Source organism: Hipposideros armiger, unplaced genomic scaffold (assembly GCF_001890085.2).
Source record: "Hipposideros armiger isolate ML-2016 unplaced genomic scaffold, ASM189008v1 scaffold_3, whole genome shotgun sequence".
Classification (NCBI taxonomy): Eukaryota; Metazoa; Chordata; class Mammalia; order Chiroptera; family Hipposideridae; genus Hipposideros; species Hipposideros armiger.
Window position 1 is genome coordinate 8,265,932 of NW_017731353.1, and position 12,128 is coordinate 8,278,059.

Here is a 12,128-nt window from a genome sequence, read left to right on the forward strand (position 1 = left end):
GGAGATGCGAGTCGGCAGCCACATCCCCTACCGCAAAAGTGAGCTCGGGCGGCCGTCCGGGTGCCCTCGGCCAGGGATGTGCGGGCAGAGGCCGTTCCCAAGGACCGTTGTGAGAGGCTGGAAGAAGCGAGGGGTCCTGTAGTCCCGGGTGTCCCAGTTCCTTTCCGGTGACCCCGGAAGTGAAGGTTCATGGCGCCCCTCTGCCTGCAGTTGTCTACTACATGGAAGGGAGGGACTCGATGCAACTCATCTACCGGTGGACCAAGAGCTTGGACCCCAACCTGAAAAGAGGCTGCTGGGCCCCAGAGGAGGACGCGGTGGGTGTGCGGGGCCTGAGGAGGACCGCCCTGGGACATGGCTGCCGGGCCCCTGATGTCCCCTTTGTAAGTGGACAGAGTAGAGGTTGGGAGGAAGCATCACTGTCTGTATGTCACTTCCTGCAGAAGTTGCTTCAAGCGGTTGCCAAATATGGGGAGCGGGACTGGTTTAAGATCCGGGAAGAGGTGCCAGGGAGGAGTGATGCCCAGTGCCGAGACCGGTGAGTGAGGTGCCCTGGGTAAGGGGCGCAGCTGGGGTAGGAGACGGGCCGCGGTGATCTGCGGGCACAGGAGGTGGCTCGGGGTGCCAGCGTGACCCGATCGGGAAGCAGGAGAGCGATGTACTGAAAAGCAGCCTGTTGTCTAGGGCCCTCCCCGACGCCCCTGAAGGGCAAGACCCCTGGCAGATGCTTCAGCTCCCTCCTTTTCTCAGCTTGCTTTTTTTTTTCCCCACAACAGTTTTATTAAGATGTCATTCACATACAGCTCACCCTTTTAAATATATATTAAGTATATAGTTCTATATATATTTTAAGTATATAGTTCTGTGGTGTTCAGTGTATTCATCAAGCAGCCATCATCACAGTCGTTCTTAGAACATTTTGATCACCCAACAAAGAAACCTATTCCCCAAACAAAAATACAAGTGATTCAGAAATGAGCAAGGGACCTGAATAGACATTTCTGCAAAGAAGACATACAAATAGCCATTAAACACTTAGAAAGATGCTGACATCACCAGTCATCACAGAAACAAATCAAAGCCACAATGAGGCACCACTTCACACACATTAGGACGGTGGTTGTTTTAAAACATGGAAAGTAGCAAGTGTGGCGAGGAGGCGGAGAAGCTGGAGCCCTGGGCACTGCTGGTGGGCGTATGAGACCGCGCAGCCGCCATGGGAAGCGGTGTGGGGTTCCTCACAGGTTAAGCACAGAACTGCCATGTGACCCAGTGGCCCACTCTGTGCCCGAAAGGCTGGAGCGGGCCTCACACACACTCTGCTGCCCGTGTTCCTAGCAGCACAGTTCACAGCAGCCAAGAGGGAAAATAGCCTAAGTGCCCGCTGACAGATGAGGGATCAGGAAGATGTGGGTGTAAAGCGTGTGGACCTCAGAATATTATGCAGCCTTAGAAACGAGTGAAACCCTGACGTTCGCTGTGACATGGATGGGCCTTGAAAACACCTGGACACGCTGTGTGCACGGAGGCACTCCCTTCTCCCAGATGCACACCTCGGAGTGAAGTCCTCAGGTCACATGGCAGGTCTTATAACCCGGAGGAACCGCCATGCCTTTGTCCAGAGCGGCTGCCCACGTGTCATGCACCCGCAGTGCACGAGGCTCCCACCTACTGTCACTCCCACCCCCTCACCATCACTGACCATTGCTTTGGGTTGCAGCTGTCCTAGTGGGGTGAAGTGGCATCTCGCGGCTCTGGTTTGCATCTCCCCCTGTGTTGACTGACCATTTGCATGTCTTCTCTGGAGAATGGGGCACAGTTTTCAAATCGAGTTTTGTTACTGACTCAAAGGGTTCTCTGTGAGCTCCACGTAGAAGTCACTTCTCAGGTGTGTGGTTTGCAGATGTTCTCCCAACCTGCGGGCCGTCTTTCATTTTCTTGATGGTGACCTTTGAGGCACAAAAGTTTTTAATTTTGAGAAAATCCAGTTAATCTGTATTTTTCTTTGGTTGTCCGTGCCTTTGATGTCATATCACAGAAAGCGTTGTTTGCAGAAGCCAGGACGGTAGCGGGAGGCCACCCTAGCATCTGAAACATCCCTTTTGATCCATGTCATTTCCAGATATCTCAGAAGGTTACATTTCAGCTTGAAAAAAGGACGATGGAATTCAAAAGAAGAGGAGAAGTTAATTGAACTAATAGAGAAATACGGCGTTGGTAAGTTCTCGCTGGCATGTTCACTTTCCTTGAGATTCTAGTGGCTTTGAGCTCACGGCGGAGGCGTGCGGCCCCATGGAGGCTGGCGGTCTGCCCCACGCCCAGGCTGCCTCCCTGGGGTTGTCACTCCCACCCCGTGTCGTCATCTCAGCAGATGGGGGTGGTTTTCCCATTGTACAAACTAATTCGCATTCACTATAGAAAATTTGGAAGTGGAGATGTATGACTAGAAGGAAGGTGATTAACTAAGGTCATCACCCCGAGATGCCTGAGGGCAGCCCGTGTGCCCTTGCCCAGTCAGCCGAATTCAGTGCAGGCTGCTTTTCCAGAAAAGGCTGTGTTTGCTGTTGAATTGTTCCATTTAATTTAGTTGGGCCAGCTATTTCTTACTTTACGACGAAGCTTCTCAGACGTGAGGCAGCAGGAGGGTGAGCAGGAGCCCCATCCTGACGGAGCACGATGCCCGTCTTCTGGAAGGGACCCAAACCCAAGCACAGCACAGAGAAGAGCCCTTTTGTCCACGCTGGTAAGCTTGTGTCGTCAAAGACCCTGCGTGAGAAGCAACTGTCATGTCGTTTGCTTTTGTAGGTCACTGGGCAAAAATAGCTTCTGAACTCCCCCATCGGACGGGCTCCCAGTGTCTGAGCAAGTGGAAAATCATGGTCAGGGTGAGGTGGCACCTGTCGGCTCAGCCTCACCATGGGGCGGGAGAGGGACTGGCCAGCCTGCGGTTGTCCCTCGTCTGAGCCCTGGTATGAGGCCTCCAAGCAGCCTGTCCCCCACAGAAGCAGCAGCGTCGGGGGAGGAGGCGGCGGCCGCCCCCTCGCAGCGTCCGGTGGAGCTCCAGCAGTGAGGACAGCAGCTCTAGCAGCGGGGACGGCAGCTCCAGCAGTGGGGACGGCAGCTCCAGCAGTGGGGACTCGGAGCCAGAGCCGGAGCCGGAGGAAGCCCCGGAAACCCAGGCGTGTGGCCAGGCGCTGCCGTCAGCACAGCACACAGTGCCGGACATGGACCTGTGGGTTCCTGCCAGACAGAGCGCCAGCGAGCTGTGGCAGGGAGCTGCAAGGGGCCAGCCAGGACACTCGGCTGCCTCCCCCAGCCCTCCCAAGGGCTCCGAGGCAGCCCCAGGTGGCAGCAGAGCAGTGGGCAGCGCAGTCTCAGCTCCTTCCAGCACCTACAGCGCTGGCCTGAAAGGTGTGGGGTACCCGTGCTCCACAGACACTCAGCCCTCGAGCTCAGAGGGGCCCGCAGATGAGGTGGGCACGGGCCCCAGTGCACCCCCAGCTTGGGCACGGAGAGAATAGATGCTGCTGCTCGGCAGTCACTGAGGCGGGCGCTTGGGGACGGTGGGCCGGCCATGTCCCTGGTGTAGGAGGCAAACACACCCATCCTTGCTCTTAGAATGTTCGCTTCTCATGTTGGAAGAGCGGGACCCAGGGCAGCAGCCTTCCTCACTGAGGCCGGTGGCCTCATTTCCCACTTGTTTGCCTTAAAAGCGACATGAAAGAGCTGCTGAGGGCACCTGAGACCTGGAGCCCTTTCTGAAGCGTTGCACCCCAAGTGGGGGTTGGTGAGGAGGAGCCGTTTCCTCCCGGCCTGCATCCGTCCACCCACCCACTCGGTCCAACCTCGCTAGTCCCATGTGTGCCTGGCTCAGCCGGTCCTGGCTGGGGTCGGGGCCCTGGGCACAGGCCCAGCTCTGGCTGCCTCCAGAGTGGCAGTCTGTACTGAACAGGCTGCTCTGTCCTGGTAGAGGTTGAAGTCCGTGACATCCGAGGGGACAGTGGCCCATCAAGGCGGCGGGCACAGTGCACACCCACAGCTCCTGGGCTGAGCACAGGCTCGTTTCTTCCTGCCTGTTCAGAGTCTATCTCAGGCGTTTGATTCCATCAGCTCAGGGAGCTGGCTGGGGGGAGTGGGCACTCCTCGTAGTCCTTGGGGAGATGCAGCCTGAGGCCACCACACTCGAGAGAGTGTTTGTCACCAACTCAGATGCGGGTGTGGTTCCCTGGGTCTGGACAGGGTGTGTAGTCTACCCAGGTGGCAGGCCCCATGCCGGCTCCCCACGCCAGCCTCACTTGTTCTTTTTGTCAGAGTGAGCGGTGTCAGCTAAAGGTACCCCTGGAGACTGTGCTGCGGGTGCTCAGGACCAACACAGCCACTGGGCGCCGGACGCTGGTAAGGGCCTGCCTGCGTTTGTGTGCCCCAGCTGTGCGTGCAGGCACACACCACCACACCCCCTCGCCGTTCCCCTCCTGGCCTGGGCATCCCTCCGCCCCGCTGCCCCCCCACACCCCCTGCCCTTTCTCTCCCCACAGAAGGAAAAGCTGAAGCAGCCATGCCCGTCCAGCTCGTCCCCAGGGCCCTGCCCCGCTGGCAGCAGCTCGGCCAGGCCTCGTGTGCGGCAGCCGTGGCAGCAGCCCCGGGGACATGCCCTGCAGAGGAGGCTCCTTGAACGCAGGCTTCTGATGGCCGTGAGCCCCTGGGTGGGTGACGTCGTCCTGCCCTGCACCCCCCGGAGGCCCGCCACGCACACTCAAGGTACTACCCTGGAGCCCCTCTGGGAACCTGCTGTGGGGCCGTGGGGCGGGGAGAGGAAGAACACTCGGGGTATCTTTCTAGAAGTGGGTCTGCTTGGACGGGTGTTGGGTTTTGCCTCTGTCGTCCTGCTTAGCGCACGGCGGTCAGTTCAGAGGTGGCCCAACATTCAGGCCTCAGCAGGCACGTCTTCTCAGGATCAGGGAAGTGTGTGTGGGTGCACGTTTCTGAGAGCTGCTTGGGTTGTCTGAGCATCTCGACTATCGATCTCTGATGCTCAGGAACGCCTGTCCCCAGAGTTTGAGCTGAGGACCAGCCAGGGCCAGCCCACCCCCTCTGGGCCCCGCCCTTCTCGGTCGAGCTCAGTGGCAGCTGGATTCAGGGTTCCTGGGGCTTCCTGCCTGGCGCCCAGTCTCTGAGGCTCTCAGGGCCCCTAGGAGGGGGCCTTGGCAGCTAGAGCCACTTGGCGCATGTGCCCTTGTCCCACCAGCTGATGTCATCAGGATGCAGCTGCAGGACGCCCATCTGGCCAGCACCCCGGTTTTCACCGTCTTTATCCAGGTGAGCCTCTCGCTGTGCAGCTTTCTCCTCTGTCTGTCTCCATGGTGAGCTTGAGAGTGTGGAGTGGACCAGCTCCCCGAAGGCCAGTTTTCTAAAGTTGTGGGGCCTTGGGAATGGTGGCTCAGTGGCCGGCAACCTTTAGAGCAGGTTGATGTGGAAGGGACAGCCGCGGTGCCCGTCGCACCACTTTCAGTTAAACCCGGGCCTGGAGGGCTGCGGAATGAGGCTAAGGGCGCACAGCGGGACCTGCTCCATGAGAGGCCACGGTCAGGCGGCCCGAGGCCACTGCCGGCACCATTGTCTTCTGGGCCCTTGGGGCCGGAGGGCGGCCTGAGGGCAGGGAAGAGCCTCCTGTCACATGGTGTATCACACGCGCCACATGTGTCCTCAGCTGTTCCAGATCGACACTGCTGGATGCATGGAGGTTGTTCGGGAGAGGAAGGCCCGGCTGCCCACCCTGCCTCCGGCTGGCACTCAGGACCCACCGTGGCGGCCCCCGCAGGTGAGAAGTGGGCTCCCCCGGCTCCCGCCACCCTTCCTCCCATCCACCAGGCTAGCGCTAGGTACAGGTGGCCCAGCCAGGTGGTCAGGCGGTGCCTGCTGTTTGCAGAGACATCAGTCGTCCCGGGGTTGAGAGCAGCCCCTCCTCCCGCAGTAGCCCTCAGGCAGGGATCTGTCCATCTGTCACCCCGTTTGCTAGTGAGGGCCTGGAGCCTGAGGACTGGGAGGCAAGTCCAGGGGTGCAGGGCTGGAACCGGCACTCAGGCCCACCTGGATCCCAGCACCCGCTTCTCCTGCCACACTCACCGCCCCTACTGGGGTGGCATGCCTGCAGGTGGCTGGGCCCACAGGGTCTGTCAACGAGAGGCTGTGTCCCGGAGCCCGGTCGCTGCTGGAGGAAATGCGAGTGGTATGGCTGGTCTGAGCCAGTATGGCCTGTGCCCTCCTGCCCACACAGCCAGGCCCCTGCCTGTCCCTGCAGCCTAGCCCAGACCCGCCGAGATGAGCTCTCCCAAGGGTGCCTTTGGGTGGGGCTGCACGAGAACAGAAGCCAGGTACCCTGGGCCGTGGGCTGCCGGGGCCGTGAGGGCTGTCCGGGCCCGGACCCCATGGCCCCTGAGTCGCATGCGGGAGTGGTGTGGGAGGCAGGCCCTGGTGCCTGGGCCTTGTCTCCGCTGTGGCCAACAGGTGAGCGATGGTCTTGGTGATGGTGAAGTGGGTCCAGACCTCCCTGAGATGCTGATTCTCTCCCTTCTTTTTCAGGAGCCCCAGAGTGCCCGGAGCACCCCAGGTACTGCCTCTCCCTTTCTCTTGACCATTTTGTCTCATAGGGAGAGGCCCGACCTCCCCGGGCTTTGAGTTCCAGGCTGGGAACAGCACGGCCAGGGACCCGACGAGGGTTCTTTGTGCGGGTCCTATAAAAGGGACGAGAGCCTGGCTGGCCTGAGCCAGGGGGTGGAGGGGACCCTCCTTGGGCACCCACCTGCGAGCACAGCAAGTGACCCCTGTGGCCTCCCCAACACAGACGTGGGAGGCAGGCCCTCTCCTGCTGCCGGCCGCCAGGCCCACCATACCAGCAGAACCGGGCAAGGTCTGGGGTGCTGAGAGAGGATGCAAGGAGGGGTGGGCAGGGGTGCCCAGCAGCCTGGTTTTGAAGATGTTCGAGATTTCGGGGTGAAGTGTAGAGCAGGCGAGGGCTGGGCTTCCACACAGTGCTGGCTCTGGCTGGCGTGCAGCGGGCGCAGGGGCTGCTGATGCCGTGTGTGGGGTGGTCTGGGAACGCGCGGCCCGACTGAGGAGCCCTTCTTGTCCTGGATGCCAGGCTCCATCTTCCACATGCCCAGCAGCTGCCCACCGGGAGAGCTTCCCGACAGGACACCGGGGCCAGGTCTGTGTCTGGACCAGTCGCCCGGACCCCATCAGCGCGTTCTGTTCTCCCTCAGGTGGCCTCTTGCAGAACGTGCCAGCCCGAGAAGCTGCAAAGAGCTCCAGCTGCAGAGGGAATGCGGGGCTGCAGACCTGCCGGGCCGCGTCCACTCCGCAGGCGCCCCCTCCGGCTGCGTGCGGCCCTCGGCCCAAGCCCAAGACTGTGTCCGAGCTGCTTCGGGAGAAGCGGCTGCGAGAGGCCCGAGCCCGAAAGGCCGCCCAGGGCCCCGTGGTTCTCCCGCCCCAGCTGCTGGTCTCACCAGTGATCCTCCAGCCCCCTCTGCCGCTGGCCTCCCATGGCGTTCCAGCCACAGGGCCGGCCGTCCCAACCTCGGCACTCTCTGGGCCTGGGGCCCCCGCAGCAGCCAGTCCAAGTACTTCAGGCTCCTGGGCCTCGGCCAAAGACAAGGGACCCCCCACCCTGCAAGCCTTGGCCATTGCTCCTGCCTCCACTGTGGCTGTGACGGCCCCAGCTGGCCCTGCTGCGTCCAGGGCCCCGGCTCTGGGCCCCGGCCAGGTCCCTCTCAGCTGCCACCTGAGCAGCCTTGGACAGTCGCAGGCCCCTGCCACGTCCCGGAAGCAGGGGCTGCCTGAGGCGCCACCCTTTCTCCCTGCAGCCCCCAGCCCCACTCAGCTGCCCGTGCAGCCCCTCAGCCTGACACCAGCCCTGGGCACCCACAGAAGCGGACCACACATGGCAGCCAATGGCCCTCTGCCTGTCACTTTGGTGCTTACAGCCCAAGGGCTGCTCTCTGTGCCCATGCCAGCCATGGTGGGCCTTTCCGAGCCAGCAGGGACGCCTGACCCCAAAGGGCTGTTGGTGACTCTGTCATCCTCCGTGACTGAGACTCAGGCAGGCCAGGGTCTGTTCAGCACGGACACGGAATCGGAGCCTCTTTCCAGGACAGACCTCGTGATCCCTTCAACGCCCCTGCCATCCCAAAGCCCTGCAGAAGTGGACAGTGACAGGACCTGTGCCTCTGGGGGACTCTCTTCCCCTGGAGAGGCCCAAGTAGCCGGGGAGACAGGCTCCCAGGCTGTGTTCCTGGCTGACCACCCCAAAGCACAGCCCAACCAGCTGCCTCCACGAGGTAGTGCTGGCCCAGAAAATGGCCTGGGAGGGACCCTGGAGTCCCCCTCAGAGCAAGGGGAGACCAGGGGGCCTCCGGACTTGGAGAGGCATGCCACACCCCGGCTTGGGCCTGAGAAGGGTGCCCTGGACCTAGGCCTCCTCTCCCAGGAGAGTGAGGTGGCCGTGCGGGAGTGGCTCAGGGGACAGCGGGGGGTGTGTATGTCCCCCCTGAGGAGCAGGCTGCCCTACCAGCCCCCCACCCTGTGCAGCCTGCGCACACTGTCCGGCCTCCTACTCCACAAGAAGGCGCTGGAGCGCAGAGCTGCCTCCCTGGTGGCGCCCCGTGGGGCAGCGGGAGCCCTGCAGCCCTCGCTGGGACAGCTGCAGTGCAACCCGGCCTACCTGCTGCTGAAGGCACGCTTCCTGGCGACCTTCACCCTCCCGGCGCTTCTGGCCACCCTGCCCCCTCATGGTGTCCCCACCACCCTGTCAGCAGCCATGAGTGCGGACCCTGAGAGCGAGGAGAGCGAGGATGCCAAGAGCGAAGACGACGGCCTAGGGCAGCTGGAACTCCCTGATGGCCACAGGCAGCTGGGCTGCAGGGCAAGCGGCAGTCCCCAAGAAGGGCCGGCGGCCACAGCCCCTGTTCAGGTAGGTGGCTGTGGGCACAGAGCCCTCGCCCCACTTCCCTGCCCCCCCCCAGGGCGCCCTTGCCTGCCTGCGGTGTGTGGCCTGCCCAGAGTGGCAGGGGTGGGGGCTGGGGACAGCAGGTGGAAGTCGTGGCCAGGAGAGCCAGCTGGCGGGTTTCTGGGGAGGAGGAAACTGGCTCCCGGCAGCCCGGTGGCGTGTAGGTGGTGCAGCCATTGCCTCCCCTTTCGGCCAGTGTGGGAATCGTGGGGGAAGGAGCCTTACTTCTAACATGGGGAGACCCTCAGCTGCTCCGGGGGCTGCAGCCTTGTCAGAGGGAGACACTGACCAGGGGCTCTGTGCTTCCCCCGCTTTGTGTGGGCCGGAAGCCCTGCAGAAGGCAGCCCTGCACGGGCACTCTGTGCACGCCAAGACCCCTCCAGGTGTCAGCTCCGGCACCATCCCCGTCAGGAGGCAGCACCCTCGTCCTGATTTCCCAACCAGAAACCTGATACAAACACATGCGGGAAGGTGTCCCCACATCTTCCGTGGCCGTGTGTGCCCAGGAGTCCCCAGCAGGGCCGCCTCCATCCCTCTTGTCAGGCTGAGCAGGAGAGCTGGACCACCTTAGGCACTTTGTGCCGTGTCAGGGAGGCCGTCCAGAGCCCTTGTGGGTGTGGGGGAGCGTGTGGTGGCCCTCCCAGAGATCGCCTCCGGAAGCAGTCCCTCCACTTCCCCACCTGGGGCGGCCATGACCACACGGGAGGCAGGGCTTGTGGCTGGAGCCGGTGCCCCCTCCTTGCAGGCGCGGTCCAGCCCGGGCTGCTGGGAGTGTCGCCTCCCTCCCCAGGCGCCTTGCCTAGGGGCCCCAGGGCTGTCTTCTGGGCTGATGTTCAGTGGACTCCAGATGTCACAGGGACGAGGTCCCTGTCCCCCACTGTGTGTGCAGCCTCGCCACCCCTACCAGGTCACTGCCCTTACTGGCCCAGCTGGTGGAACCATGACACAAGGCTGGCTCTCAGCTGTTCAGAGGGGTTTGGCGACCCCAGGTGAGGGCGAGGTCAGCAGAAAGCCAGAGCCCACGTGTGGCCCCAGGCAGGGCAGCGTCCCTCTGTTCCTTGCCTGCCGCGCCCCTGCATGTGGTGGTGTCACCTGCTGCTGCTGGTACCTCAGTTCGCCTGGGAGCTGCTCGGTCTCAACAGGGACAAGCTTGAGGAGCTGCCTGTCCAGGTGTTGGGGGACACGGCATCCACTGGCCCCCTTGCTGCCCCTGACTGCCACCCATTCCCTGCCCATCCCGGCTGGAGGGTCACTTTTGCCCCCCCCACACCTGGGTTTCGTTTCAGGGAGCCCCAGACCCTGGCGAGGGCTCTGCCCCCTCCTGCCCAGACGATTCTGATGACTTGCACGTGCTCAGGACCCGGCACGCTCGACATGCCCGGAAGCGGAGGAGGTTGCTGTGAGCAGCAGGGTGAGTGTGGGGGGCAGGTGCCCAGCTCCGGAAGGGACAGGACCCCTTGCTTCAGCTCCGCACGGGCTACGCGGGGCCAGGCCACCCGTGCACCCTCAGGCAGCTCATAGCCGGTTCTGTGGTGTTAGGGTGGGTCCAGGGTCGGGAGACCCTCCTGGGGGGGCGGCTAGCCCTCAGCTGCCACATCTGTCTCCCAGCACTTCCCTCCCGATGTCCCCTCCCTCCGTTCTGGTCTCTGTTGGCGGTCAGCTCCTTAGACACGCCTTCCCTGACCACCTGCCTACGGCGGCATGACCGTGCCGATGTCTGTCTGTCTTGATGCACTTGCTCCTCCCTACTGTCTGGCCATGCACTGTCCACTGTCGCCTGTGAACGTGAGCCCGGACAGCAGGCACCGAGCAGGTCCTCAGCACACATGGGTGGAGTTCATGAAACTGAGACTCGAGCAAGGGAGGACACCGTGGCCAGCAGGTCCCCAGAGGCAGGAGCTGGCTCCTCTGAGCAGTGTGGGCTAGGAGCGGGCGGGGCACCACAGAGGGGACAGCACACTTGCAGCCCACCCTCTGGCTCCATGGCCTGTCCTCCCCCACGGGGCGCAGTGCCACTCTGGTTCCTGCTCCTCTACAGGGCCATCTGGGGGGGTCTGGCTGGGACCAGGGCACCCCTCTACCCAGGTGTCCTTGTGTTCCAGGACTTCTCGGCCTGGACGCCCACAGTTGCTGCAATGGGGTGGGGCCGGCCGGCCAGGAACCCAGCACCCACCCCAAAGGAGAAAGCGGCCAGGGACCAGTAGTGACCGCCTTGTCACGGGATCAGCTAGACCCAAGTGCAAATTGGAATATTTGAAGGAATTAAGTAAACGTCCTATTTTTTTAATTAAAAAGCAAGCCACAGGCTCTTGGGGTCTTAGTCCTGAGATACGAGGCGGCGTGCAGAAGGGTTCGGCCTCCACGGGGCCGTGGCGGGGGAGAGGCCGCAGCCTTTTCACGACAAGTGCTTGTGGCCGCCAGCCATCTGCAGAGATGAGGGGGACCTACTTCCTCTGCTGTCCAGACCACACTGGCCAACCAGGCGCTCTTCCTTTTATGTGGGCATTTCTTCAGCATAGGACCGAGTCCCAGCACAGTCTCCATCCCTCTGTCCCAAGGACAACGGCTGCGGTTCAGTTTACAGCCTCTGAGGCACATGGCTCCGGTTCGCTCTCGTGACTGCTTCACCAGTTTATCGAAAGTTTCCAACAGAGAAATAAAATAAGTGTGCCCAGTGTGTGTCATGGCCCCTGGCCTCCATAGCGGCACCCGTCTGCCCTTCACTCCCACCAGACTTCACGCGTCACACCTCCCATGGGCCACTTGCCACTTGGTTGCCTGTGTGCACGTGCGTGCTTCGTACCCGTGCATCCCACCAATTTCCAGTTTTCCTTGTGACTTCCTCTGACTTGTGAGTCACTGACAGGTGTGTATTTAATTTCCGAACGTGCAGGGACTCGCCAGATAGCTTTGTTCCTGATGTGTAGCGTAACCCTAACACACTCAGAGAACATGACGTTTCTTACTTAGTGCCCCTTTGTTAGCCTCGTTTGGCCAAGTGGAGAAACTGGGTGGTCGATGGCTTGGCCCAGGCCAGAGCATCAGGTCACAGCGGAGCCGCAGCGTCCACTTCTGTGGCAGGCCCAGCCTGGGGGCGGCTCTGCTCCCAGTCCCCCAGGCATGACGT

The 12,128-nt window shown here is 62.0% G+C and overlaps 1 protein-coding gene across 1 annotated transcript in view; it reads left to right on the forward strand.

Annotated features, from left to right (window-relative positions):
* The window catches only part of SNAPC4 (small nuclear RNA activating complex polypeptide 4), a 27,367-nt gene extending 15,687 nt beyond the window's left edge, over positions 1 to 11,680 (forward strand). The window contains exons 8-21 of the mRNA XM_019641889.1: positions 5 to 38; positions 211 to 317; positions 444 to 538; positions 2,123 to 2,217; positions 2,806 to 2,885; positions 3,003 to 3,473; positions 4,312 to 4,395; positions 4,536 to 4,758; positions 5,246 to 5,316; positions 5,708 to 5,818; positions 6,580 to 6,607; positions 7,260 to 8,965; positions 10,288 to 10,412; positions 11,104 to 11,680. Coding sequence (XP_019497434.1) covers positions 5 to 38; positions 211 to 317; positions 444 to 538; positions 2,123 to 2,217; positions 2,806 to 2,885; positions 3,003 to 3,473; positions 4,312 to 4,395; positions 4,536 to 4,758; positions 5,246 to 5,316; positions 5,708 to 5,818; positions 6,580 to 6,607; positions 7,260 to 8,965; positions 10,288 to 10,404 — 3,222 coding nt within the window. The 3' untranslated portion in view covers positions 10,405 to 10,412; positions 11,104 to 11,680. The remainder of the gene's footprint in view (positions 1 to 4; positions 39 to 210; positions 318 to 443; positions 539 to 2,122; positions 2,218 to 2,805; positions 2,886 to 3,002; positions 3,474 to 4,311; positions 4,396 to 4,535; positions 4,759 to 5,245; positions 5,317 to 5,707; positions 5,819 to 6,579; positions 6,608 to 7,259; positions 8,966 to 10,287; positions 10,413 to 11,103) is intronic.
* The last annotated feature ends 448 nt before the right edge of the window (positions 11,681 to 12,128 follow it).